At 48.4% G+C, this 26,303-nt stretch overlaps 1 protein-coding gene across 7 annotated transcripts in view; it reads right to left on the reverse strand.

The window, feature by feature from the left end:
• The window catches only part of SH3KBP1 (SH3 domain containing kinase binding protein 1), a 339,463-nt gene that overhangs the window by 20,058 nt on the left and 293,102 nt on the right, over positions 1 to 26,303 (reverse strand). For all 7 annotated transcript variants that reach the window (XM_059158548.1, XM_059158547.1, XM_059158544.1 and 4 more), the window contains 2 exons: positions 26,034 to 26,193; positions 10,445 to 10,530 (listed from right to left, as the gene is read on the reverse strand). In XM_059158548.1, coding sequence (XP_059014531.1) covers positions 10,445 to 10,530; positions 26,034 to 26,193 — 246 coding nt within the window. The remainder of the gene's footprint in view (positions 1 to 10,444; positions 10,531 to 26,033; positions 26,194 to 26,303) is intronic.

Here is a 26,303-nt window from a genome sequence, read left to right on the forward strand (position 1 = left end):
GTTTTTCGTTAGCAGTTAGAAATTCTGCACCACCCCTTTCCCTCTCTGAATTTGTACTTCTGTCATACTGTTGGATTTTACTCTAATGTAATGCATTTTTGTGCTTTTGTTAATTTTGTCTTTTGTTCATCATCTTTTCTTCTGTAAAAAACAAGGTTATAAATAGAAATTTATGATTTCTTAAGTTCCTGAAATCCTAAGGTTCTAAGTGTAATGGTTTTTCTTCTGGAAGGAGTTACCATGACAATTATTAGTATTTTATAAATGATCAAAGCAAATGTATACACACGTACCACACATTTTCATAATCTGTTGGCATAAAAGAGGGCAATCTTATTGGGCTTTCCCCCCAGATAACTTTATGCACATGTGTATGATTTTACTTAACATGAGAATGACATGGTTTGGTACTGATTCTATTCCTATTTTTCATTTTATAGATATAAGTGCCAAGAAACTTTGTTCACATAAATTGAAGTATATAGGAATGGAAAGAATTCTGTTATCACAACGTCACTCAATTCTTTGAACTCGTTCCAAGTTATATCAGACAGTGGTCTAGCATCACCAAGAACTATTTCGAACAATCTATCAATGAACAACTCAGTCGGTGCCTCCTTCAATTTTGTTGGAAGCAAAGAATTAGAAACCAACCAACTTATAAATGGATTTTTTTGTCCAGTCAATAAAGTCACTCAATTTCTCAAGTCCCACACCAATCTTGGAAGTGTCTCTTGGTTTGCAGTGGGAGTTTGCCTACCTGTGGGACGGGCAAGAGATTGGCTATGCTGTGTAAGCTGGGATCGGGTCAGTGGGAAAGGGGAGTGCAAGGGGAGAAGCAGCCTGCCAGTGGGTCTCCCAGGAGAAGAGTTTGAAGAAAGAGCACATAAGAAATGAGGCACTATCCATGGCCTGGGGAGTCTCCGTGGCCCCCCATGGTGCAGGTGTCCCTGTCTAGAGATCATCGTCCTAGGCTGCTCTTTGCCACATTGCTCTGAGCGAGCTGGTTCTGCTAGAATCACACCATGGAATATTACATTGACATTAAAAATATAAGGTTGACCTATGTGCCTTACATGCAAAGATGCAAACATACATTATTCACTTCAAAAAACAACTGTGGACCCTAACGGTATGCACAACCTGATCACATTTGTAAAAATTCATCCATCTATCCAATCATGGAAAGATAGAAGTCTAAAAGCCTGTACAACAAATTAACAGTGATTATCTCAAAGAGAGGTTGAGACCCCGAGGGGACTTTCACTTTCTACCTTCCTGCATTCTTCTTTTTTTTTTTTAAGTACCTATTCCCTTTGTTACTGGGGATGGGGTGGGGAGAAGTTCTTTAAAACTCAAATACAACCGAGTAGATCATGTAAGAAACGATTTCAGATGCCGCTACGGAATTTCAGTCAGCTGATTATGGTATGTGTCCAAGAACTTTCCTGCTTTCTAATAACAGTAGTCCTGGTGAGAACGTAGGTTGATGCCTGGTTCTTCGCTCTGACTACAGCTACGCCAACTACCACTCAGAAAGCCCCTGTTTTGTGCCCACCATTTCAAATCATCAGGTCTACATTTTACAACAACCCTCTAATGCAGCAGGGTATTACTAACCCTGTGATACCTAAGAAGAAAGTGGAGCTCAGAACCATTCAAGCTGGAACTTGCAGAGCTATCCTTCAAATCCAAGTGTGCCTAACCTGGGAACCCACGGTTTCTCTAACACACCCCATACTTGGTGACTCTGTGGAATGATCTTGTTTCTGTATAAGGGTTTGCTCTATGAGGTCAAATGTACTTAGGATGGCAAACATCCTACCCATCAATATTTTTCAAAACTCATGATACATTTTTAAAAAGGTGAATGAATAATTTTAAAAGATTTATAAAAAGTAATGCCTTAACTGTTATGCTCACAATTGTTAATTACTTAAACTTCTGTTTGGCCAGCAAATCTTTTATTCATTTATTTTTAAGGATTTTGTTTATTCATTTGATAGAAAGAGAGGGAGAAGCAGACTCCTGGCTGAGCAGAGAGCCCCGATGCAGGGCTTGATTCCAGAACCCTGAGATCATGGCCTGAGCTGAAGGCAGATGCTTAACCAACTGAGCCATCCAGGGACTTTGGCCAGCAAATCTTTTATAAGCAAAAATCTTCAGGCCAAAAACCTAGATGAGACCTTAGAAAGAGCCAAATTAGCAGTTCGGGTTAAAGGAACTAACAAAACTGAGGGAACTGCGGTTAAGAGACAAACAAAAGAATAAGCTATTTAATCTTGAAGAGAAATCAGAGGTTACCAAAAAAGAGCAGTTTTCTTAATATCCAGAAAATGTAGCTAAAAGAAACAGAGCCTGACAGACAAGCCTGTGAGGCTGAACTGGGCTGCTTTGATCATTTCCTCCAAGGTCCTGGTTTAAAGATAAGAAACCAAGATCCACACCTGAAACTGATAAAATATTGTGTGTCAACTCTACTAAAAAAAAAAAAAAAATCTGGGACCCAAAGAGGTGTGTGCCATGGCGGATGGCCTGCTACAGTGGGGCGTGTGTCCGGAGGACATGTCCCCTTTCAGGGACTCAAGGAACAGGGCATTTCATCTCATTCAATGGCACTTTACTGAGCGACAAGATGAGCAGTCACTCACTCATAAAAGACAATTTTTGCGTGTGAAACAACAATATCCTAATGCCTAGAGTTACACAGAACCCAAAATTAAATGCCAAGTAAAAAAAAAAAACTCAAGGAGAAAAGACATTCTGTCCGAAGCCCAGTGCTCTTGTTACCACACTGGGAGGGACAGACCCCTCTAGAACTGGAGGCTTCCATTCTCCAGCCTTGGGGAAGGAAGAGGGCAGAGGTATAAAGCATTTAAAGGTTCCTTTAGGGGCACCTGGGTGGCTCAGTTGGTTGAGTGGCCGACTCTTGGTTTGGGCTCAGGTCATGACCTTGGGGTCCTGGGATCAAACCCTGTGTTGGGCGCCCCCCCCCCCAACAGTGTGGAGTCTGCTTCTCTCCTCCCTCTCTCTCTCTGCTCCTCCTGCTCATGCTCCCCATCTCTTTTCTCAAGTAAATCTTAAAAAAAAAAAAAGCACCCTTGGGGTACCTGGGTGGCTCAATGGTTTAAAGCCTCTGCCTTTGGCTCGGGTCATGATCTCAGGGTCCTGGGATCGAGCCCCACGTCGGGCTCTCTGCTCAGCAGGGAGCCTGCTTCCCTTCCTCTCTGCCTGCCTCTCTGCCTACTTGTGAAATCTGTCAAATAAATAATAAATAAAATCTTAAAAAAAAAAGCACCCTTTAAAATGTGACATTGCATGAGTGATCTGAAAAAAAGTAACTGTAACCCTATAAAAAATTAATCTGCTAATTGTACATTTCTGGGCAGTACTGAGTTTTCACCCATGCTTGAACACCTGCCTCTCTCTGGGGCCTTTGGTTTGTCCCCGACATTTCTCTCCCCAGACCCTCATTTCTGCACATATGTGCTGGACGTGTAATTTTCAGAAGCCTCCCCAAAAACTGGTGTGAGTCCATGACAAAGCTATCACCTGTCTATAAAGTGCCAAGGAAAAGAAGGTCAACATTGTGAGTCTCCCAGTAAGCTAAATTTGTCCAATTTTTAAATCTACCAAGCAATGGCATTTGCTTTTTAAGATGTCCTCAATTAGTAAAATGAAAGTCAGCAGTCCCTCAAATTAAAAGCCTTGTATGTGTGTGTAAGTCTTTGGATTCCAGAGAATACGAACCACCTCAGGGAGAGATGACTCAAGTGTGGGGAGGTGGGGAGCGCCACCGCAGGTCACCACGCAGCTAAATAAAGCGGCTTCTCCGGCTCTAAATCAGGGATCCCTGTTCACTGACACCTCATCTTTAGCTTGTCACCACCAGATCCAATTACCCTTTAGCGGGGCGCACCAACCTCACTCCCAAGTGCTCATCACTTTCCTCATTTAATAAATCTGAGGTAGCAGGAGGTGGTCTCGGCCAAGGCATCCACATCAGGCCTTAACAAGGGCCCTTGGCTAGAGAAGGGAGTTTGATAACTCAAATGTCCCACTTAATGAGGTGTAGTTTTGTCTCTAATGCTTTTAGCATGACAAAGAGGTCTTTGAGTATGGTTTTCTGGCAGGTGATAGATCCCTCTGGATATTTACAACAGAAGCCGTAACAGGGCTCTGCCAATCTGTGAGCCCACGGCCAGCGGGCAGAGGGCACTGCAGGCCAAATGAAGGCCATGTGCAATCCGAGAGTGCATGTCACCTGTTCCCTTCTTGCTTCCGCCTACGTTCTCAGCACCGAGGCCTCAGTCGAGCACAGTGCGGAAGTAAGAAAGCTTACTGTGGAAGTCTCCCTGCTGAGTATAGACTACTTTGCCCCCACTGGGTGTCCCTCCGCATTTGCATTCTTCAAGGTGCCAGTGGTCTCAGCATGTGGCAGAGACATTCAAGCCACTGGGCTGAAGAAAGGCTTCGGGAACCCTGGCCGTTGAGGTGGGCGACCAAAATCCCAGAGCAGGACACACTGCCTCTGTGCACAGGTGAGCTTCTGGGGCTGGTCCCAGGTCCACACGGGTAGTGGGCACTGTGAGCCTCTCCAAGCCGAGAGGCATTGGAACACATCTGCTGAACGCCCGAACGTCCCTCTGCTCATCTTACCTGTCAGTTCCTTTTCCTTGTTGCCGGTAGACGACCGGAGGTCCCCTGGGGAGGATGGCACTGCTCCCTCTGTTTTAGAATCATCCATGCCACCAAACACATCACTCTCATGGGGCGAAACATGTATCATCATCTCCCCACTTTGATCTGTTGAACCCTCACCTGTTTCTACAGCATTCGTGCGCCTTTTCCTGTGGGCACTTTGAACGTTCACCACTTTTGCTCTTATTGGATGCGGTGGGATGAAAGAGGCTTGCAGAACCCATCAAAACTAAGCATCAAAACCTATCCAACCCCACAGACTGCTGAAGACTAGGAATGCCCTGGTGGGGGCTGGGCAGGCAGGGGGAAGGGCCCTGGTTTGGGTGTGGCCTGATGTTTCTAACTGCAAATGTCTGCCTGTGAACACTTGCAGCATTCACGTGGGACCAGACTCTTGGAAGTGCCGAGAAGGACAAGGCCTTGCCATCAGCCCATCTCTTCTAGGACTGTGAGGTGATTTTGAAATCAGTACTGGTTGCCAGCTTGACCTCATTTACTCAGTGCAACCTAGACTGTGAGCCCTAATGGTCTTAGGGGAGAGGTGGGGAGCCACACAGGGACACTGCAGGGAGAGGTCTGGCATAGACCCTCTTCCAAATGAACTGGAGCCAAGGCCAAGTGTCCCAAAGTGCAGGAAGGACACCAAAAATGCTCAGAGTGCTGACTAGGTTCAAGATCATCCACCAGAAGTTCAAGATGTTTCACTTCCTTGGTATAAAGCACATGGCCCTAGAAAGCCCAATCTCTTTTGCTTTTTGTCGTCACACTGGGGACATGCATATAGCTTCTCAAATAGTCCTGATATAAGTTGGTGTGGAATTGTAGAATTGTGACCTGTGTTCCTGGATGGGAGCCAGAGCTGCTTTTAACAGCTTTATTGGGATATCATTTGTATATCACAAAATTCACCCAGGTTAAGCATACAACTTAATAATTTTGGGGTGCCTGGGTGGCTCAGTTGGTTAAGCGACTGCCTTCAGCTCAGGTCATGACCCTGGAGTCCCGGGATCGAGTCCTGCATCGGGCTCCCAGCTTCATGGGGAGTCTGCTTCTCCCTCTGACTTTCTCCTCGCTCATGCTCTCTCTCACTGTCTCTCTCTCAAATAAATAAAATATTTAAAAAAATAATTTTTAGTGAATTTATGGAGCTGTGTAACCATCATGACAATCCAGTTTCAGAACCTTTCCAGGATCCCAAATCAATGAGGTCTTCCTAGCATTGCCAAGGTGTCAGCAGGGAAGTGCTTTTGCATTTCCTGGTCCAAATGAACCACAGGCCGGGAGGCATCTGTAAGAATCTGAGGACAGGATGAAGTTAAACTTAGATCTTCCAAACCAGTTTTATGTCCTAAGTCCATCAACTTTAAAGCTGGCAACCCTCGGCCCCCAAATTGATTGCCATGTCCAGTGCGCATCTGTGGATCGGGTTGGAAAGCCGGAGGAGAAATTCCCAGCTTCCCCACGTGAAGAGGGGGTGCCGGTCTCATAAAGGGAAAGAAGTGGGGACAGTGGGATGAGACCTGAACAGGATGGGTGGGGAACGACGGTCAACAAAGGCAAGCGACAGACGAGAAATGGGAAGGGTTGTTTCCAAGTCAAACAGTTGCTTCTGGACGGCTTAGCTCCCAGGCGGCTTCCCACCAGCAGGCCCGCTGCTGTCTCCACGCTTTAGTGGGAAAGAGTCGGAAAATCTCCATGGTATTGGAGTATAATAATAAATCCTGCCGTGCCGTGGGAACCACAATATATGGCATAATAAAAGTAAATGTTATGGCACTTGACTCCTCGGCCTATAATCTCCCATTCAATCGGAGCAGAGAGTCTTCCGTCAGCAAGAGAAAACTGGACAATTTAATTTTCATTTCTATTCATGCGCAGGCCTGCTCTGGAGCTCATCCATGGCTCCTATTATGTTCCTTGAAATATGGCCCTGAAGTTTGATACACAGTATCTCGAACCAACATCAACAACTTCGTTTTGGACTAACTGATTTCATTCTAAATTACTGTGGGCTGACAGATGCTGGTAGCTGCCCACAGGAGATCGGAAAAACCATGTTCTCTAATTCAATATTATAATAATTTAAAATTATAGCTTTATTAAGAGGAAACAAGTTTATTTATAGCTAACACTGATGATGTCTAAGGGCTTTCAGGGCTGTATGGGCTATTCACTGTGGCCCACATTTGGACAGCTTCAATTGTTTGAATCACAAACAAAACATTCTGGTACAAATAATTTTCTTCTTGCATCAAGGCAATGAGCAAATGCTACAAAAGCAGAGACACAAAGCAGCCCTGAAAGGTGCCAGCCCCTCCGAGGGATCCTGTGCTCCTGGATCCACCCATCTAACAAGAGCATTTCTGCCCCCGGAGCCTAATGACATTCTGCTTAAAACCTGTTTCCCCCTTGGCCTCTGAGAGGCTGCCAGATTCCTCTTTTCCCTTAGATGGGGACTTTGTGTGTGGTTTGGTCATCAAGCTCTAGGTCCTTCTTCCTCTTTTCTCAGGCTAAGGCCTTTACTTATCTTCCTGACTTAACTAACCCTTCTAAGCAGACTGACGATAGCATTGATAATAGGCATTTCTCTCTGTGCAGCCCATTAAGGGACATTCCAGAACTCTGGAAGACAAGGTGAGGAAGTTGGGAGAGACGTCAGTTTCCTTCATCAGTGAAGCAGCTGCAGCCGGGAGGGGCGGGAGAGGCCGTGTAAACTACTGAAGGTTTTCCTGGCCCGGAGGCAGCAGTCTGCGCTCCTCACGCTCGGGTCTGCATGTGCCAGCCCTGCGCTTGGTCTCCTAGAAGGTCCTCATCTCTACTTGCAAACCCTGTTGGCCTCTACAACCTCAGCTCTCCCCAGCCTCGACCTTCTTGCTTCCACCTCATCCAGCACTAACACGGGGACATCTGACCACATCTCAAAGTCAACAGGCTTAAATAAATCCACATTTCCCCCCAGACCGGTTCCTCCCCCAGACATGCTTATTGCTTCCCAAGTCACTTTTCCCTAACCCTAAAACCTCACAGCTGACAAGGGATTCTCTCCTCCTCCCTGAGCCCCAACCCAGTCAGGGCCCAAGGCCTGGCAATACTTCTCTTGCTCTGCTGCTTTCACATCCAGCCCTTATTTCGCAATCTTGTGTGGCAGCTTAATGCAGGGTCTCTCTTAACTGCCCCTCACCTGCACTACCAATAACCTGACTTTGCAACACCCATCTTTCCTTCATCCGATTGGTGCCACAGAGCTCCATCAGTTATCATCGGAATGCTTAGACCTGATCATGTCACTTCAATGTCAACCCACAGCCTACCGAATAAATCACAGACGCGTCCCTCTGCCGAATCCAGCCCAGACCTCCATCTACAGGGCAACCTCCCTCTGTGCCGCCGTGAACACTCTCCTATGGCCAGGCTGATCTATGCTCAGTTATCCGCCTTCCCACGGGAAGTCCCTGCCTGCTTCTGCCTCAGTGAATCCAACTTCTAGATCTAGAGGAGTTTGCCCCCGACTCATGGAGCAGAGCCTCCCCAACTGTGACTGGCATTACCTTCCACCACTCAGTGGTCAGTGAGACAGTCTGCTAGTGTTACCTCACTTTCCACTTGCTGTCCCAGAGGCCCAAAGAGACACAAAGCTGCTAGACAGCAGGGCCTGTGTATGAGGGCCGTGGTAGCCATTCGGCCTTGCCCTTGAGTAGATATTGAAGTATTTAGCGGCTGATTACAAGGCCACCAAGGATAGTTTCTTGCAATGCAAACAATATGCATGACATGATTAGCTTGAGGAGTTAGGGCTTTCGGGGATTAACATCTTCTTGGTAAAATGAGAGCAAACTAAGCCTCAGCAGCTCTTTCTGGGCTCCCAAATACACACAACAGGGGCCCAGTTTCCACATATGAGGAGATTCTGTAGATGAACCCCCTTCGATCGAGGCCCCCAACATTTCCAAACTAGCTTGTCAGACTGAGAAATATGAAATGCATATTTTGGTGAGAGCCACCCGAGTCATCTCCAGACCCAAAGAAAACAAGAGCCAAAGGCCAACGCTCTTCCCAGGCAAGGCACAGCCCTTTGTGTCCTGGAGAAGGGAGAACACCTCCCTTCCTGTGGGGGGCCCCACATTACCTTCTCTGCCACTTCACCAGCTGGTCACCCTGCCTTAAATTGGGGGCCTGAATGTTAAACCACAGTGGCAAGACCAGAACTTCATCAGGCTCATTCTGATGACTCCGTCTCATTTATAGCCAATCACTGCCCTGCTCTGCTCTGCCCTTTAACCAGGTCGAAAGCTGCAGCAGGCCGGCATTTCTATTATTATTCCATCAGCCCAAGCTGTCAGAAGCCTTTGGTCGCACTTCCCGACTGCGCTTCTCAAAGGCTGGGGTGGTCAAAAAGCCTCTGCAGACAGAGCAAATATTTTTGGTGTTTACAGTCACAATGACATATCCTACCACTAAGTCTTCATAAGATCAGGCCAGAGACTACAGTCAGCAGTTGTAAAGAGACAACTCTATTAGCAGGTTTGGAAAAATACAGCAGTCCAAAAAGGAGGAGTAACCCAGGTGACAGGATCGTTCACGTTAGGCACTCGGTGCCTTAACTTATGGGTCCGCCAACGGTCAGATGTTTGTTTCTAAATTGAGCAGCCAATGCAAAAGATGCTGGAAATCTTCCACGGCAAATCAGTCCCTGAGAGCGGCTGCCAGAGGTTTGGGAAGGGGTGGGGGACAGGAGGGACATGGGTGTAGTTATAAAAGGGCAACATGGCGGGATCCTGGTAGCGACGGAATGTTCTGTATCTTGACCGAGGGGGAAGATACACAGACCTAACACATGTGACAAAACCATAAAGAACCAAAGACACACAGGTACTAGTAAAAGCAGGGAGCCCAGTGGACGTGTTCATGTCAATATCCTGGTTCCGATCTCAGACTGTAGTTTCATTATGATGTTACCATTGAGAGAAAAGGGGTCAAGGGTACATAGTTCTCTCTGTATTACTTCTCCCAACTGCATGCAAATCTCTATTTCAAAGTAAAAAATTTTAATTTAAAAAGGCAAATTCCAAAATGTAGCCCTATTACATAGAATATTATGACCATGATAGGTATAAATAGAAGATGTAAAGCTTAAAAAAATTTTTTTAGCCCTCAAATCTAGACTTCTTAAAAGGGCTGTCACCTGAGTCAGACCAATAGTGGCCTCAACCAGCACACATGCGACCTGGTGCCACCCACGCGCACACCCAGAAGACCCTCTCACTTGCTTCCCCACAGAGACTTTGGCTACCTTTCCCTCCATCACAGTGCTATCTTGACCTTTGAAAAACTTACCCATGTTCTTAACCAATCAGCAATTATCAGGCCAGAGCTCATTTTAAATTCAAATTCAAAACACTGAGTGTTGACTATAATGAACTTGGCCATTCTGCATTCTCACCCATTCACCTTATGAATATAAGTGTTAATGCCCACTTTTACAAAAGGCTTATTCATCACCTCTTTTCTTTAGACTGTTCTCCTAAGGTCAGGGAGAGTAAAAATTCCAGGCATTCTGTTTTAATGTGGCAATCACCATCACATCCCCTTTACAAAACCACAACTTCTAACACCAACGGTGGGCTGTTAGCCTTCCCTGTAAATGGCTGTGTTCGTTCTCACCAGGCTGCTCGAAGGGGCAACCCAAACGCTGCAGTTCTTTGAAAATTTTGTGAAGAGAAGCCAGAACGCTCGCCTTACTCACCGATGTCATTGCTGCGATCCGAGAGATCCTTGTCCAGGATGCCAGAAATCGAACTGCCCACCAAGTCAATCTTTGGACCGTCACCCCTATATTAAAAACACAAGTCCAGGCATTTAATAATTGGTGTGTGTCCTTGTCATTGTGTCAGCTTTCTCGCTGCACACACGTTAAGGAGCGTGCTGTGTGCATGGGGCGGGTGGCGCCGTTGTCTGGGAGGGAGCCAGCGAGAGCCAGTGACCTCTCCAACCACATGCATGGGCCTCGGTCAGACCTGCCGACAGACTGGATGCCCACCTCTCCAGCACACATTTTCAGAGAGGGCTATTTTAATAATGACTGTTCAGCAATACACCTTTAGCCACTAACCCTCCCGCGGGTACACAGGGTACGGCGTGGGGCCTGCTCCCGCCCCATGGCCAAATAAGAACCAGCAAATGATAACCAGAGCCTCCCTTTTAAGGAGCAAGGAATTTAGCCAATGCTGCTTGTCAAAGGTCGGCTACTTTTAACCTTGAGAAAAAGGTGGTCTGGCCTGAGTCGGAGGCATCAGCTGGGGTGTTGACAGGCACAAGGGACTGAGTTTAAGGTCTGGCAGCCTGAAAGCTGGCGCTGGGGCCCAGGCCTGTAAAATTAGATGGCTCTTGGGTAGGTGCCCCCGTGCCCGTCAGGACACAAGTGACTTCCCTCTGTATCTGGGCAAGGAACAGCCCTGAGGGGTGGGAGCATGCCTCTGAGAAGAGGAGAGAAACAGGAATAGAAGGTGCCTCTGAATTCCTCCCAAAGGGCAGATCTCTAGACCCTTCCAGGGGGATGAGCCCTGAACGAGATTATCTGTGGTCTGTGATGGTTGTGAAAGAGGAAAAGATCCTCACCCATAAAATGAGAGGGAGAAGCCAAGGAGTTGTTCTGGGAAAGCAACAGAAATAGGCCATCTCGTGGCTCTGGGCAGTCACCATGGCCTGAAGCCAAACCACACAATGAGTGGCAGAGTTACTCAAGGCTCGCCTGTCAAATACCCATCATGTAGGGCATATGGATAGAGCCGTGCCAGGTAGTTCCTACTCTGGAGGGGCTCACGGTCTCCATGGGAGAAACAGACAGACACACACATAGGCCCACACGGCACAGGCTGGGCAAGGGAAACGCACACTGAAGTCGTAGGGGACGAAAGGACTGGGTCAGTGTGGGGGATCTGTGTGGTGTGGTCAGGGGTACACAGTGGAAGTTGCCTTCCAGCTGGGCCTTGGTGGGAAAGGGAGAGAGGATATATCAATAAAAGGCATGATTAAGCAAGGACCTCAGGGGAGGTGGGAGTGCCCAGTGTGGCCAGGGTTCCCTGGGTTGAAGCCTGAGGTCCCCAGAGAGCAGAGCAGAAAGGCAGGCAAAGTTCAGACTGCTGGGCTGAGTACTAGAAGGTTCTGTTTGTCTTGGAGGTAATGAGGGAGGGAAGGACAACTGAGGAAAGAGACCTATAAACCAGGGGACAAGGGAGGGTCTTGATAGGGTCAACCCCTGTGTCTCTTCAGTCAAGAAGGGGCAGTGGTCATAGCATTCAGTGTGACTCGCATATCCTTGTGATGGGAGAGAAGACCCAGTGGAAGGAGGTAAGCCCCCGTCAGTTCCCAAACAAACAAGACTGACCTGTAAGTCTTTAAAATTAAATGTCTTAAAGTAAGAACTCTGGGCCAAAAGGGCTGGGCCAAATGGCTTGACCTCCACTGAGAGAAAACACAGCTCTAAAACTGTGGGTGGGTATTAGGAGACTTTCTGGGCTTTTCAGAGCTCGGCTGAAGTACAAGTTCAAGGAGAGCATGGGCCACTGTGCTTGGAAGTGGGAAGCAGCTTAAGCTTTAGAGCAGAGCATTTGTTTCCTGCCTCAGCCCCACCTCCTGAGGCTGTGGAGTCCCCCAGGCCAGGATACTGTAGCAGACTGGGGGACAGAGTAGATTCCATCCCCCAGCCACCAAAGGTCAGGTCCCACAGGGCACACTCCTTCGGACAGACCCTCAAGCCAACAGGAGCGGTGAGACTGAGGAAATTTATTTCAAAACATTTTATTGGCAGAGCCCCAGTGGCTACTAACTGAAGGTAACCTTCTGAATGAAATGTTTTGGGAAATGCACCATTATTAGTAGGAAAGGATTTTCATTTTGAAAACTACTTGAGGACTCCTAATCTTATTATTTTCTAACTACAGAGCTGGAATGCTTTGGTGCTGTCATTCTCCAAACTAACACAACTCAAATTCTACCCAGAGCCAGACAGTCCTGTCCTTTTGGGAACACACCAAGGACCAAAACCTATGAGAACACGTGTTCTGTCCAGGGAGAAAGGTCACTCAGGCAACAAAAGTCCAGTTAATTCCACTGGGCTTCTTTTTTTTTTTTTTTTTTTTTTTTTTTTTTGCCAAGAGCAAAGTTGGTTTGAGGTGACGCCCTGGCGGGATGACTGGGGACAGAATCTGAGGGCGTGCTGGTGGGAGAAGGAACTTTATGTAGCAGTTAATGATCTGTATCTCGGAACAGCTCGGCTCAGCTGCTTCTGAACATGTGGTTTATTCATGCATTTTGGTAACTATGAATCTCGGAACCGCCACTTCTCTCTTTGATTTGACAGCTAGAAACTTCCAGTCAACTGTGAGCCTATCTTGAATAGACTGTGGAGAACCCTACCACTCATTACTGTGCTCACTGTATCCCAGGCTGTATTACTCTTCTACCTTTATTTGCTCCCTCACTGTCACTCTCAACTATTTTATTCTTATAGATGAATTTTGGAAAGTTACCACAGAACCTTTGGGGAATGGCTCAGGGTAAAGAGAAGTAATTTCTAAGAATAGGTTGTATATCAATAGCATTTAAAATGGGCATCTGCTTTGGCCCAGTTCTGGGAGGCTATGCTAAAGAAATTGTCTGAAATGACCAAATGGGTTTTGGAGATCAGTATGTTTACCACAGTGTTATTTGTAATAAAGAAAAATTGAAACTAGAATCTTTCATAAATAGGGGAACAGGTGAATAACCTACATTTGATGGACTTTTAAATGATATTTACAAACACATGACAGGAAGGACAAAGGCTGGTGTGACAGTGGCAAAGGACAGAGACAAATTAAAAGTGACCTACCCTCTATGTACATACACCCACAAACCCTGCTTAGGTATTAGGAATAAGGATCATTATTTCTTTTTAAGACTGGAAGGATATTTATGGTGACTCTTCCAGTGTGATGGGTGACTGCCAGTACCCAGCTCAGCCCCTGGCACACGACAAAGGCTCAAAAACACCTGTGGGATTCATAGGCGTTTGTCTTTGTCCTCAAAGGGGAAGGCATTATGTATTTGTTACAACAGATGCAATTTCCCCCCAACCCCCAAAAGCTGGAGGATATTCAGTATGATCCCAACTATGTAAAACCAATGAAAAACAAATCAAATCACACGTAGGAAAAAAGATGGGAAAGAAATAGTCCAAAATGTTATCAGCAGTTATCTCTGGGATAAGACTATAGGTAAAATTTTTCCTTCATTAACGTTCACTTTTAACAACAGAGACTCATACAATTCGGGGAGCTTATGTTCCCTCTCCTTTCTCCCCAATGGTACTGTCAAGGACAACTGATTGCCAAGACAAGAGATGGTCTAGCCCTTGTCTACAAACACTCCTTAAAGAACCTCCCCGACCCCAGGTGCCCCTGTGATCACCTGGTCCCACACCTGGAGCTCACCTGGGAACCAGGTGGGGGTGTGTGGAATTCCAAATCCTAGACCAAGAGGCCCAAGCCTTGAGGGACCACCTGAGGAAGGGGAAGTACCATCCCCAAGTGACCTGTCCCCGGATGCTAAAGATCCAGGGGCATTCGGACAAGAAGGAACTGAGGATCCCCCCATCTTTCTGAGCCCTGATCCCACATGTCAAGAGCCAGACACAGGCTTTCGGCTGAAATTATCTTCTATCCAGGGCCAGAAGCAAGCCTATTTTGAAAACACAGTAGGTGTCGTTTAAAAAAGGTTCTGATCCTTCCAAGTAAGGAAGCTGCAGCTGGTGTTTTGACAGTGCTCAGACTGTGGGTGTGGAAGCGTTTTACAATGTCTATTTGTAAATGCTTTTCACTGTATTTATAGACTCTTACAATAATGCTAATGAATTTCAGTTCTGAAAAATACCAGAATTTCTGAAATTCTCCAAAGCACACGCTTGGAGTAGCTGACACCCAATGAGGCTGCAGCCCTCGATGGTTGGTCTCTGCTCTCCTCCAGTCTGCCCAACACATGGGTACCATTTTGGCAAAAAGGATGTTACTAAATTCAATGAGAAAAGAAAAATCTGATCCTTTTGGAATTTACTAGCTCCTGAGAGGGTTTATGTATGGTGAGTTTCTATGCCGTCAGCTGTTGAATAAAAAGAGAAAATAAAAGAAAGCAGGCATACCCCCATATAGCCAAAGATACCAGAACAAGATTGCCATTACTCCTTTCTGATTTTTAAATCAAAACAATGCTATTGTCTTGTATTTTTCTTAGCAGTTTTGGTTATGGACCCTTGAAACACCTGACTTGAACAGGCAACCAGCGCGAGGTCTCCTTGCTCTACTGGACAGGGAGCCTGAGCTGCAGACGACAGGGGGGACTAGCTCAAGGACACTGGCAGGAGTGAGTGGAACCCACAATCACACAGAAGTGAGAGCTGTGGCTACTGCCTACTGAATGCCTATCCTGAGCCAGGCACCAGGATAAACTCCTTTTGTCCGTTATTCAATTTTCACATCCATCCCTTCGAGTATCTGCTCTGCATGGAGGACATGGAGCCACATTGCCCAGAGCCCCCTTTGGTAAAGGGCTGGTTGCCCCTGCCACTGGGGGTGCTGCTGTCCTCTCCAGGGACCACTTCAGTTACAGAGAACCTCCTCAGCCAAGGCATGTCCTTTCTAGGGCAGCCCACACTCCACAGTATCAAAAAATCTTGGCCAGATCAGCCCAACACAGGACAACTCAGACAGGCCATGTCAGCCCCTCCCTGTGGAGTCGGCCAGGGCCTCAGTGAGCCGTTATCACAACTCGACTTCTCCCTCAGCCCAGCGCTGCTCCCTGCTCCCTTCCATGGGCACTACACCCTAAACAGAGGCAGCCCACTAAATGCTGCCTCGGGGCCTGCTTCCTGACGATCCCCACCTGTGATGCCCTTTACTTTCATTACACAGATCAGGAAACGAAGGCTCAGTGACATGAAGTCACTAGCTAACAAAAGGTCACTAAAGTAGGGTCTAGATTTGAACCTTGTAACTTTGACTCCAGAGCCCATGCTCTTGACCACTCTTCAAAGCTGCTTCCCTCAGTCTCTGGTCAGGGGGATGATGAGTCATCGAGAAGGCTGGGCAGCCTGTGCCAATGCAGCTCACTGTCAGCTGGGTAAATCGCCTTTGTCCCCAAGTTAAAAAGGATTCCTAATAAACAAGAATCACACACTCAACCAGACCAGAGGTGCCCACTCCGGCTGCTCAGACCCAAGACAGGAGACAGGGCGTGTACAGTTGGAAATGCAGAAGACACGCCATGGGCATCCTTGGAGAACATGAGCTCGGCCAGTGGCATGGCCCAATTTAGCCCAAGTTGGGACAGTTAAGCCAAGACATGTGGTCTGGAAAAGGTGTTGAAGCACGCAGGAAGCCGAGGCAAGCAAATCAGCAAATAAATAAACGGACGGCAGGACTAACAGCAAGCATCAAATACCACACCCGAGAGACCCATGACCCTTTTGGAGGTGAGTGGGGCTGAAGGGGAAAAGAGGGAATCCACAGACCCCCACTGAAGGAGAATCTCAAGTCCAGGTGAGGACTCTTTCTGGCAGACCTCCTGCCCACTCTCGGAAGGATCTATTACCTTGATGTAAATGTTTGGGCTCTAACTGCCTAAAAATTGTTACAGGGCAAAGAAAAAAGCTGAGAAGGAAAGGAAAGGAGAGGAAACAGAACTGGCCTGTCCTCATGCTCAGGAAACCGAGGCGCGTCCTGTAAGTCCTGCTTTGTTTCCAGCTTTCATCCCACTCGGGAGGTGTCAACACATTTGGATGGTGGCAGATGTCAATGTAAAGCTCATAGAGAAATGACGTGAGTTACCCTGTCCTCTTTCTTGTTCCTTGTTTTTTTCCACCTTCTAATGTGAAACTACCCCACCTGACTGTGTACCTGCCTCGTCCTGGTCCAAATGTGCACCAAGGAAGTGAGGCCAAAGGAAGTGATCGCTTCCTGCCCACCTGCTTGTGACATTGCACACTTAGGCTCTGACCGCTAAAACTGGGTATGTGTTGCCCAGCTCAAGCCCCTATTTTACTACAGACAAGGGTCTTTGCTCCAAGGACAGCAGTTAGGTGCCCGAGGCCACACAGCTAATTAGTGGCAGAGCTGAAACCAGATGGATGCTTCTTGACATCCGGTCCGGTCTCTGCCCACCACAATTGGGATGGCAATAAACAAATGCGTATCTGCATACGCATACAGGAGATTGTCTCCTGTTTCCAATAAGCAACTCTACGAGGACTCTACCCATCTGTAAAGGTAGCAGATGTGAAGCCAGTCCTTTAAGAGAGTTCCACCCTGGGATGTCACTGTCCTGGGGAGGTAGAGTCCTTCTGTTGGGAAAGGACAAAACTGTAACAGCGGTAAGCCCAGTTTCCTTCAATCATCAGAGGGAGGGCAGGGGGAGGCGCCCTCCACTTTCTGAGAAATAAGGGTCCAAAGGTGCTGCTGATATATGCGGGTCCCTACATACCCACCCGGCGGCCGAAGACATCCCAGGAATCACCAGCACTTTGACTGGAACCAGAGCGGCTTTGCCGGCAGCTCTCCCCTTGCACTGCGTCCTTGTTTGGATGCGTACAAACAAGCTTGGCTATTTATAGGTGGTAAAGACGCAGTGGAAGGTGATGGGACATTGCCCACTTAACTCGCCTCCAAATTTCTGTGCTCTGTGCAGACTCTGCAAGCGTGTGTGGGAACAGGCCTCTCTCCTGAGCCCATCCAAAGCACAAACCCACAACCCCCGAAAAGCAAAAGGAGGAGCACCTAGCAGACCTCATCTGCAAACCCACAGCTGGGCATCTCAGAGGGGCAAGGGGCTTTAAAGATGCCAGGAAGAGGGGGAACTCATCTTCACCCAACTCAGAAAAGTTTGTGAGGTGCCGCTTGAGGGAATGTGTTCAAAGAGTGAGCCCATGAAGAAAGCATTGTCTGACCCAACCAGTACTGGGCCCGTGTGAGGCATTTGGTCTCCCACTGGTCCCTTGCCTGATCTGGACCACCACTGGCAGAACCATCAGTGTGCGTCAAGGCCCAAGGCCTCTGGGCTGGGGCTAAAACCCCATCGTTACTGCTGGTTCTCACAGCAAGAAAGAAAAGTCATTTTAGGGGTGGGTGGAAGGAAGAGAGAAGGGTAGACATACACGCGAAATGAGGCCAGCGAAGACTGCAGACATCCCTACAGGGTGAAAGGTCTGATCCCCTGTGCCGTATGGGAGTCCTCTGGTCCATAAATTATCTTCCCCTCCCTCAGTCATGGCCTTCCCTGAATCTCTAGCTGCTTCGTGGGGAGGTTGCTCATGCTTCCGCACCCTAGAGACTTCTTGAGGTGCTGTCCGAGAGTGTCCATGTTTCCTCCCTCCCTCAGGGCTACAGCACAGGACCTGCCTGCCACCACGTGGAAGGCCCTCTCCCACCGAGGTCACCCAGGGAGCATCTCAAGGGAGGAGGAGAAGCACACACGGATTTGCCTCTCAAACGCCAGGCAGAGTCAGGGGCCTGAAGTGTGGCAGCTTGTTTAAATTTGCACACTTGGGCAAGGCGGGCCTCACTCGACCACTCAGAAACTGAGATGCGGAGAAGTGCGCACCTTGTTCGAAGTCACCAAGTAGGGAGGTAGAGGAGTGGGCTGTCCGCCCTGCTGTGCCAGCTCCAAAGCAATGGGTGGGCAGGAGCCATGCCTAGCCTGGTTACCACAGTTAACTAACCCCTAGAAGAAGGCCCGGCCAGAAATACAGGTACTTGATGAATATCTGTAATGGATGGCCACACACACACACACACACACACACACCCCTCTCATCACTGCATCCATCTACAAGCCCCCACTTTTCATCTTTTTTCCGTAGCCAAGTTTCTCACAAGCCAAGTCTACATAAGCTTGGCCACCTGCCCATTCTCTCTTCAGTTCGCGCCAGCTCTGTCTCTGGCTACCAACCACTGTATAGAAATTCCTGGACTGGGAGTGCCAGGGCCAACACTAGTGACCAAAGCTTGTGGATGCCCTTCAGTCTCCCGGGTGTACCTATGGTGGGGTTCTCACAGCGTGGTCAGCTAACCTCCAGCAGCAGCAGCAGCACTGGGAGCTTGCTAGAAATGCAGGTTTTCAGGCCTTCACCCAGATCTAGTGAACTGGACACTTTGGGGAATAGAGAACTATGTTTTAACCAGCTTCCAGGTGATTCTAGTACACATTCAGGTGTGACATCCACCCAGCTCCATTTGCTCCATATTCCTTTCTTCTGGATTCCATGACAACACCATCTACCCTTTTTGAAGGTTCCTCATTCTTCCTCCACCCTATAAATAATACTGGCTCCACTCTCTCCTCTTCTCCCCCTGTAATCTCCTGGAGGGACCATTCCGCACTTGGAGTTACCAGCCATGAGCCAATGGCACGCACCTCTGTAACTACCAGCCAAGATCTCTCTCTTAAATTCTCCAAAGACATGGCTGGGTGTTGATTTGGGGAAAAGAAGGGAAACACTCAAACACCATGTGATGCACCACTAAGACTGTTTGAAAGGCATTTTGAATACTTGAGTAGTCCAAACTCAAAATGATGACCAAAGCAGCCAAATGCTTAAGCACCCCAAACGCTTGCACTAGCTACCTTTCTCTTCCTCCTTTTTGATCGATTGATGGATTAGTTTATACCTAGTAAGAGAGAAGAGGTGGGGAAGCGGAGGCGGGGCACACCCCTCACAGAGCCATTGAGACCCGGAAGCTTATTTCCTGTTCAGTTGTAACCCCAGGGGCTGGAGCAGCCAGGCTGCCTGTGTAAATCTAAAGAAAAATGAACTTCCGTGTGGGTAAATTGGTCTCAAGAGAGACATCTGCCCTTCCCTAAGCACTGAGTTGATGTTTGGCATATAAATGTTTACTTAATCTTTGCCTCCAGCTCAACTGTCTCAGAGCTCTGCAGCCTCTTATCTCCCGGTGTGTCTCTGAAATCCAGCTTCCATCTTCATTACAAGTAAAAGCCTTGCAGTTCCACTGTCCTTCCCACTGGATATGGCGTTTCAGTTTCTGTGGTGGAGCCTTCAGCCCTTCCCAGGAAAAGTACCTCATGGGTAGACATTTAAAGCGATAGCCGTCTCTGAGTAGCATGAGTCTGGGAAGTCACCAGGTCTCCTGCATGCAGCCTGGTGTCCGAGACCCAAATGCCCACCTTCTCACTGAGGTCCCTCCTCCAACACATGCTTCCACATCTGAAGTCAACGCATGGTGCCCTCCGGGATGCTTGAGCCACGGTACCAATGCCCCCACATCTAGCACCTCCTCTCTGAACGGCCAACTACCACCCTGATCATGAAATCTTTCTAATCACTGGCCGTCTTCAACTCCCAGAATACACCGATGTTTATCTGGGAGGGCATCACTTTCTAGAACGTCAGCCTCACCTCACGTTGGCTCTTGCCATCTTCCGGAGCCTATGACGGCCACCAATGCCAGCCCCGCCTTCCCCTGGTCCCTTCACTTATAACCTTCATTCACATTCAGTCACCCAGATTCGTGGCCCCTCTCTCCGTGGTTAAGTTCATCTTCAGACCTACTGCGCCTCTGAAGCTGTGAGCACACACCTCCCCTTTCTGACCAACATCTCCTGTTCTTCCGGCTATCAGCTTTTCCCACTCCATGCTCGCTCACCTCTCCTCCTCCTGATGCCTTTCGGCTTCACTTCCTGCCCCTCCAGCCCAGACCTCCTGTCTACCACTCAGGGCCTCTGGAGCACCGGCCCTGCCAGCCCCGACCCTGCCAGTCCCCTGCCCCCTCTACTTGGAGAGCACACGCTGCTCCCTGCTGTCCATGGGAGGGCAGGCACCGGCCAAAACTCCCCTGCAGCTCGGAACAAAGGTTCTGCTCCAGCTTCCCTGCTATTTGGAAGAAAATGAAAAAAATATTACAAATTGGGGTACTTATGTTTGGGAGGATTGACAGACCTGTTCTAGCCTGCTTCTACCTCTTTCCCTATTGGATTTATTCTTTTGAAGTCCCACACCTGTCTTGCCCCTCAGGTTTCTGGCTCGCTGCCTCCCACTGCATAGAATTACTAGAGCTCAGAGAAACCTGCTACCCTCCAGCATTTCCTTGGATTTTTCTTTTTCTTTTTTTTTTCTTTTGGACCATCTCCCAAGTTCCAGGACCTCCTTTTATAGGGCTCATGTTTATTACACCAATAATACAGATTATTGGACATATAATATCACATGTTCATGTGTGTATACACACATACAAAAAGGTTTAGGTACGTTCTGTCAATTGAAACATTTTTATGATCAAATATCAAAACAAGTGAGAAGGCTCTATACTTTCGAGCCTCCATTTTCTCAAGTGTGAAAATATGGGTGGACAGAATGCTTGCCCCCCCGCCCCAGACCGGGCTGGACAAGATGAGCACTCTGGCTTCGCACACTGGGAAGTAATAACGAATGCATTGCCAAGGTGCAGGCCTGCAGATGAAGGGGGCACTTAGGGCCTAGTAGAATCTCCTCTCATCATTCAGTTGTTTTGTTTTTTGTTTGTTTGTTTGTTTGTTTTTTTAAGAGCTAGGGAGGCAGGGGAAGGAACAGAGGGACAGAGAGTATCTTAAGCAGGCTCCATGCCCAGGGCAGAGCTTGAAGTGGGGCTCAATCCCATGAGCCTAAGGTTGTGATCTGAGTCAAAATCAAGAGTCAGACACTTAAATGACTGAACCATCCAGGCACTCCAATCATTCAATTTTAAAATCAACTCTGGTACTAATTTTTTTTTAACAGTCTTTTTTTTTTTTCCTGTTATAATTCCATCTTAACTTACTTTCTGGAAATTGGAAGAATATTCTTACCAATGGGTAAGTATGTTAATGGCATGCTTCCACTTGCTCTGGCTGGACACAAAACTATGCAAGGGCGTCATTCTACTTCTCCCAGATGTGGTTCCTGGAAACCGACCTGCGGCTGAGCCCCAGGATTAGAGATCCAGAACAGTGCCTTGCACACAGTGGCCCCTCAATACATTTCTGTTAAGCAAATGTATCCAAAAATGACTCCCCTCTTCTTAAACTTGTGCATTTCTTCATTCTAAAAGATACGACTTCCTATTTAAATGGAAAGAAACCAACCTCTCCTGGAAGCCACATTTGGTAGGAGGTTTCTGGCTGGTGAGAACAAATAATGACCGTGTGTCCATGTGTTCAATTCTCTGTCCACCATCCAGTCAGGCAAATCCTAGAGAGGATTTGGCTTCCTACAGTAGATGATACTTTCTCTTTGGAGGACCCATGACGCAAAACTGTCTGAGTGCTGCTAACATTCCTACCTCAACCAATTGGGTGGAACAAAACCAAGTTCATAAACCGATATAAGGGCTGGTTGTCCAATGTAACTGCTTAGCAAAAAATATGAAACGCGCGAGGCACTGAGAAATAGTAAGACTTTCTGTGATCTTCTTCAATTTTGTAACGTTGGAATCCATGGCACACTAGGTACAGAACATGGGACCCACATGGTGCAGAGCTTGTACAGGGCCTGGGAAGGATGATGGGAGAGGCAAAAGTGAACAAAATGTCAGCACTAGCACCTCCCTGCCTTTGTAGGAACCATGGCATTCAACAAGTGTGTTATATGAGCCACTACCATATGCTCAACCCTGTAGAGCATGTGGAGATGACAAAACACACTCCTGATCTGCTTTAAATCTGGTAAAGGAGTCCGGGGGTGTGAGCATCCCAAGTGGCACAGCATGGGGCCCCACACTAGGCTAAACACGGGGTGCCAGGCTTTTGGAAGAGAGAGCAATCCTGAGGCATAAGGGACGGCTTCCAGAAGCTGTGTGTGCTAAGTGGGCTCTGAAATCGGGGAGCATTAATAGGTGCATGAGAGGCAGCCAGGGAAGGGGAGGGCACTGTCAAAAACTTGGGATAATCGAGACCAGGGGTTCTCGAAGTGTGGACATAGGCCAGCAGCTTGGAGATGGCAACCCGGAGCTTAATGGAAATGTAAGTTCCCAGGCCCAACCTGAGAACTACCAAGTCAGCAACAGTGTGGGCGGGGCCCAGCGATCTGTTTGAACATGGTCTCCAGGTGATTCTGACCCACACTCGAAATTGAGAGCCTGCTCTAACCACCATGTTAGAGTAGGCACTGGGCTCCCTTCCGGCGGCTGAGCAAGCAGCCAAAGGAGGTATTGGTTTCCCAGATGCTCCCAGCCTTGCCTGCGTCTGCCACTTCCTAGGATTGTTGGGAAGGAAGCCAGGGCCTCTCCTCCCTTGTCCCATTTCTGCAAACCCTGTGTTCTGAGGGCTGGGCCACCATGGGCTAAGTGGGAGACCACCCAGGTGACGAACAGTTACATTTCCCACTGGCTTATATACACAGCCCTCCTCATGCGTCTTCCCCAGCGAGCCATACCTCTAACGGACAAGTGGATGATGAGAGAGTTGGAGGTGAAGAACAGCTAGACAGAGGACAGATGCGGAGGGGGCTTCTGGGAGTCCAGAAGGTCCCAGTTACAATTCACTTTCCCCTTGCATTCAGGTCCAACTGGGGCGTCACAAAGCCTGTACCTATCCCACAATGAGACGGTTGAGAACAACCTTTGAAGGCAAAGAAGTCATTGGAATTGCACTTCTCTTCAGATCAGATTAGAACAGGAATATTCTGGAAATTGTTACTGACTTCAGGGAAATGACTGTAGCCCCTGGAAGACTAACAGAATTTGGCAGAGCGTGCCTTCCCTTCCCCTTTCACCCACCAGAAAGAGATGCACAACCTTTGCTCTCCAGTCTCTCTGTGTAGCTCATACTTTCTTCAGAAGCACTTTGGTTTACATAACTGTTTTCTTCTGGAGTGCTAGCTGCTGGGCCAGCCATGCTACTGAGCCCTGGGCTGAGGTCACCGGGGCGGTCACATGGCCCTGTCTCACGCATATGCACACAGGCTTCTATCTGTCGGCAGAAGAGGGCATGACATGTAGGGCCTGACCTGCTCAACAGTGGCCCTGGTCCCATGAGTCTCCCCATGGGCCATCACATGGGGGCAGTTGTTTGGGCCTTGGGAGCTGTTCACAGAACGACGCGGGCGAGCCAGCTGCCACTCTGATGGGCCCGCCCGCACTGAGGTCACTGGCTGCATGTTCAGCTGGGGAGCTGGTCTCCTGTACTTGGGCCATTGTGCGTCTACCACAGCCGGCGGAGCTTCTGACGTGGCTCAGCCACTCACAGAGCTACCCCCTCCTACATCTGGGCAAGGGCGGTGGTGGGGTTTGTATTAAGAGTGAACGGGTCCTGCTACCACATGGATGAACCTTGGGGCTATCAGGGTAAGTGAAATCAGCCAGTTAAACAGACGGATGCTATGTGGTTCCACTTACATGAGGCATCTAGAAGAATCAAATTCACAGAGGTAGAAAGCACAGTTGGTCCTTGAACAACACAGGTTTCAACTGTGTGGGTCCACTTATATGTGGATTTTCTTCAATGAATACAGCCCAGTACTGCAAAATCTAATTTCTCTTCCTTATGATTGTCTTAATAATGTTTTCTTTTCTCTAGCCGACTTTATTGTAAGAATACAGTCTATAATACATAGAACTATAAACTATATGTTAGTCGACTCTTTTTTTTTAAGATTTATTTATCTGACACAGAGAGATCACAAGCAGATGGAGATGCAGGCAAAGAGAGAGATAGAGGGAAGCAGGCTCCCCGCTGAGCAGAGAGCCCAATGCGGGACTCGATCCCAGGACCCTGAGACCATGACCTGAGCCAAAGGCAACGGCCCAACCCACTGAGCCACCCAGGCGCCCCGTTAGTCGACTCTTTACATTGGTAAAGCTTCTGGTCAACAGTAAGCTATCAGCAGTGAAGCTTCGGGGAGGGGGGCACAGTTGTACACAGATTTTCAACTGCATGGGGGTCAGTACCCCTTACCCTGCGTATTCGAAGGTCAACTGTACACTGGTCGTTGGCAGGGGCTAGGCAAGTGGGAAGGGGAGTTGGTGCTTAATGGGTACAGAGTTTCAGTTCTGCAAGATGTGGCCGCATGCGGGTGTTTGCCCCACAGTGCAGATGTCCCTGATGTCACTGAACTGCACACTGACTAATGGCTATGGAGGTCAATTTTGTGTCACGATTTAAACCTTCTTTCCTAAGAAGTAAATGAGCCCCACACTGGGTGTAGAGATTACTTAAAAATTAAATCTTAAAAAAAGAAAGAATGACAATGGAACTAACGTTGATTTACAAGCATGAGGTTACTGGGGATTGTCGTGTTCCATCCTTTTGTCTGTATTCCATTATCATCCCCAATTTATAGGCAGAAAAAGTAAGGTCTCGGAGAGGGGCAGTGACATGCCAAGGCCCGCCCACCTATGAGCAAGATGAGATGCAAACCAGGAAGCCTGCTGACCCCAGCCTGAGGGCACTGAAGCCCCATGTGACTCACCAGGCAAACTTGGCTCAAAAGAACAAAAATCTGGTGAGTGACTGTGTGCTGACAGGTACATGGCAAGACCTCCAAGCCAACAGCTTGCTCTGCTGTATGACACCAACACACATAATACACACATACTAGGAGAAAGTTCTGGCAGCTAACTCGGGGAACGAATACAACCCTTCTTTGCTCCGTGGTGGGCAGCTCGGGCCCTGGAGCACAATATCCAACTCTGACTCCCCACTTCCGACCTGTGTGCCCAGCCATCGAACAAATGTGAGTTGTGCCAGGCACAGCTCAGAACCTCTGCCTGAGCAAAGCATGTCCCTTGCCTTTGAGGGTGTCTCACAGTTTGGAGACACGTACACTAAGACAATATTCGCCAATGACGGGTCCTCGGTGCCACAATAGGGCTGCGCAGTCCAGGGCCTAGGGAGCCTGGGGCTGGGGCAAGAGGCACCGCAGAGCAGGGAGAGGGTCAGGGCATGGAGCTCCCAGGGAGTGGTGCGCACCTGAGGCCAGGGGGACCTCCAGGGATGACGGGGGTCGTGATACCCACATGTCCAGTCTGAAGGGCGGCTGGCATGCCCTCAAGAAGCTCAGGGAAAACCCTTCCGTGTGAGCAGAGCCTACATGCAAGATACCTGATTCCCATCTGCTCAGCCTAAAACCCACACTGTGCCTCCCGGCCTCAAACCCACTTCTGCCCAAGCACAGAAGAAGCAAGAACAGAAGTAGCTGGAGTCTTCAGACAGCTTTGCTAGAAGGTGGAAGGGCAGCTCTGTCCCCTCTCCCTCTGCTGGCCGCACTCGCACTCGAGGTCCCTCTCCTGTGGCCCACGGCCAACCCTCACCCACCCCCCGTGGCAAGAGCAGAGCAGTACCTGGTGTGGGTCAGGGGACCCACTGGTCGTTCAGGCCTCCTGGGGGGCAGCGCACCGGGTCTGCTGAGAGAATTGGTCTTGGGTGGCCGCGGCTTTTTGGGCGGTATGGCAGGAACAGAGGGCTTCTGTAAATCCAGTTTTGGCTCTCTCTCTGGTCTTTCTTTAAGTCATTGTTTAAAAAGCATAAAGAAGACAGGGAGATCTAGCGTAAGTGACAGTACTTAGGGGCAGACTACTCGTTTCCTGTATTTTAAAAAAAAAAATCACTGA

Source organism: Mustela lutreola, chromosome X (assembly GCF_030435805.1).
Source record: "Mustela lutreola isolate mMusLut2 chromosome X, mMusLut2.pri, whole genome shotgun sequence".
Classification (NCBI taxonomy): domain Eukaryota; kingdom Metazoa; phylum Chordata; class Mammalia; order Carnivora; family Mustelidae; genus Mustela; species Mustela lutreola.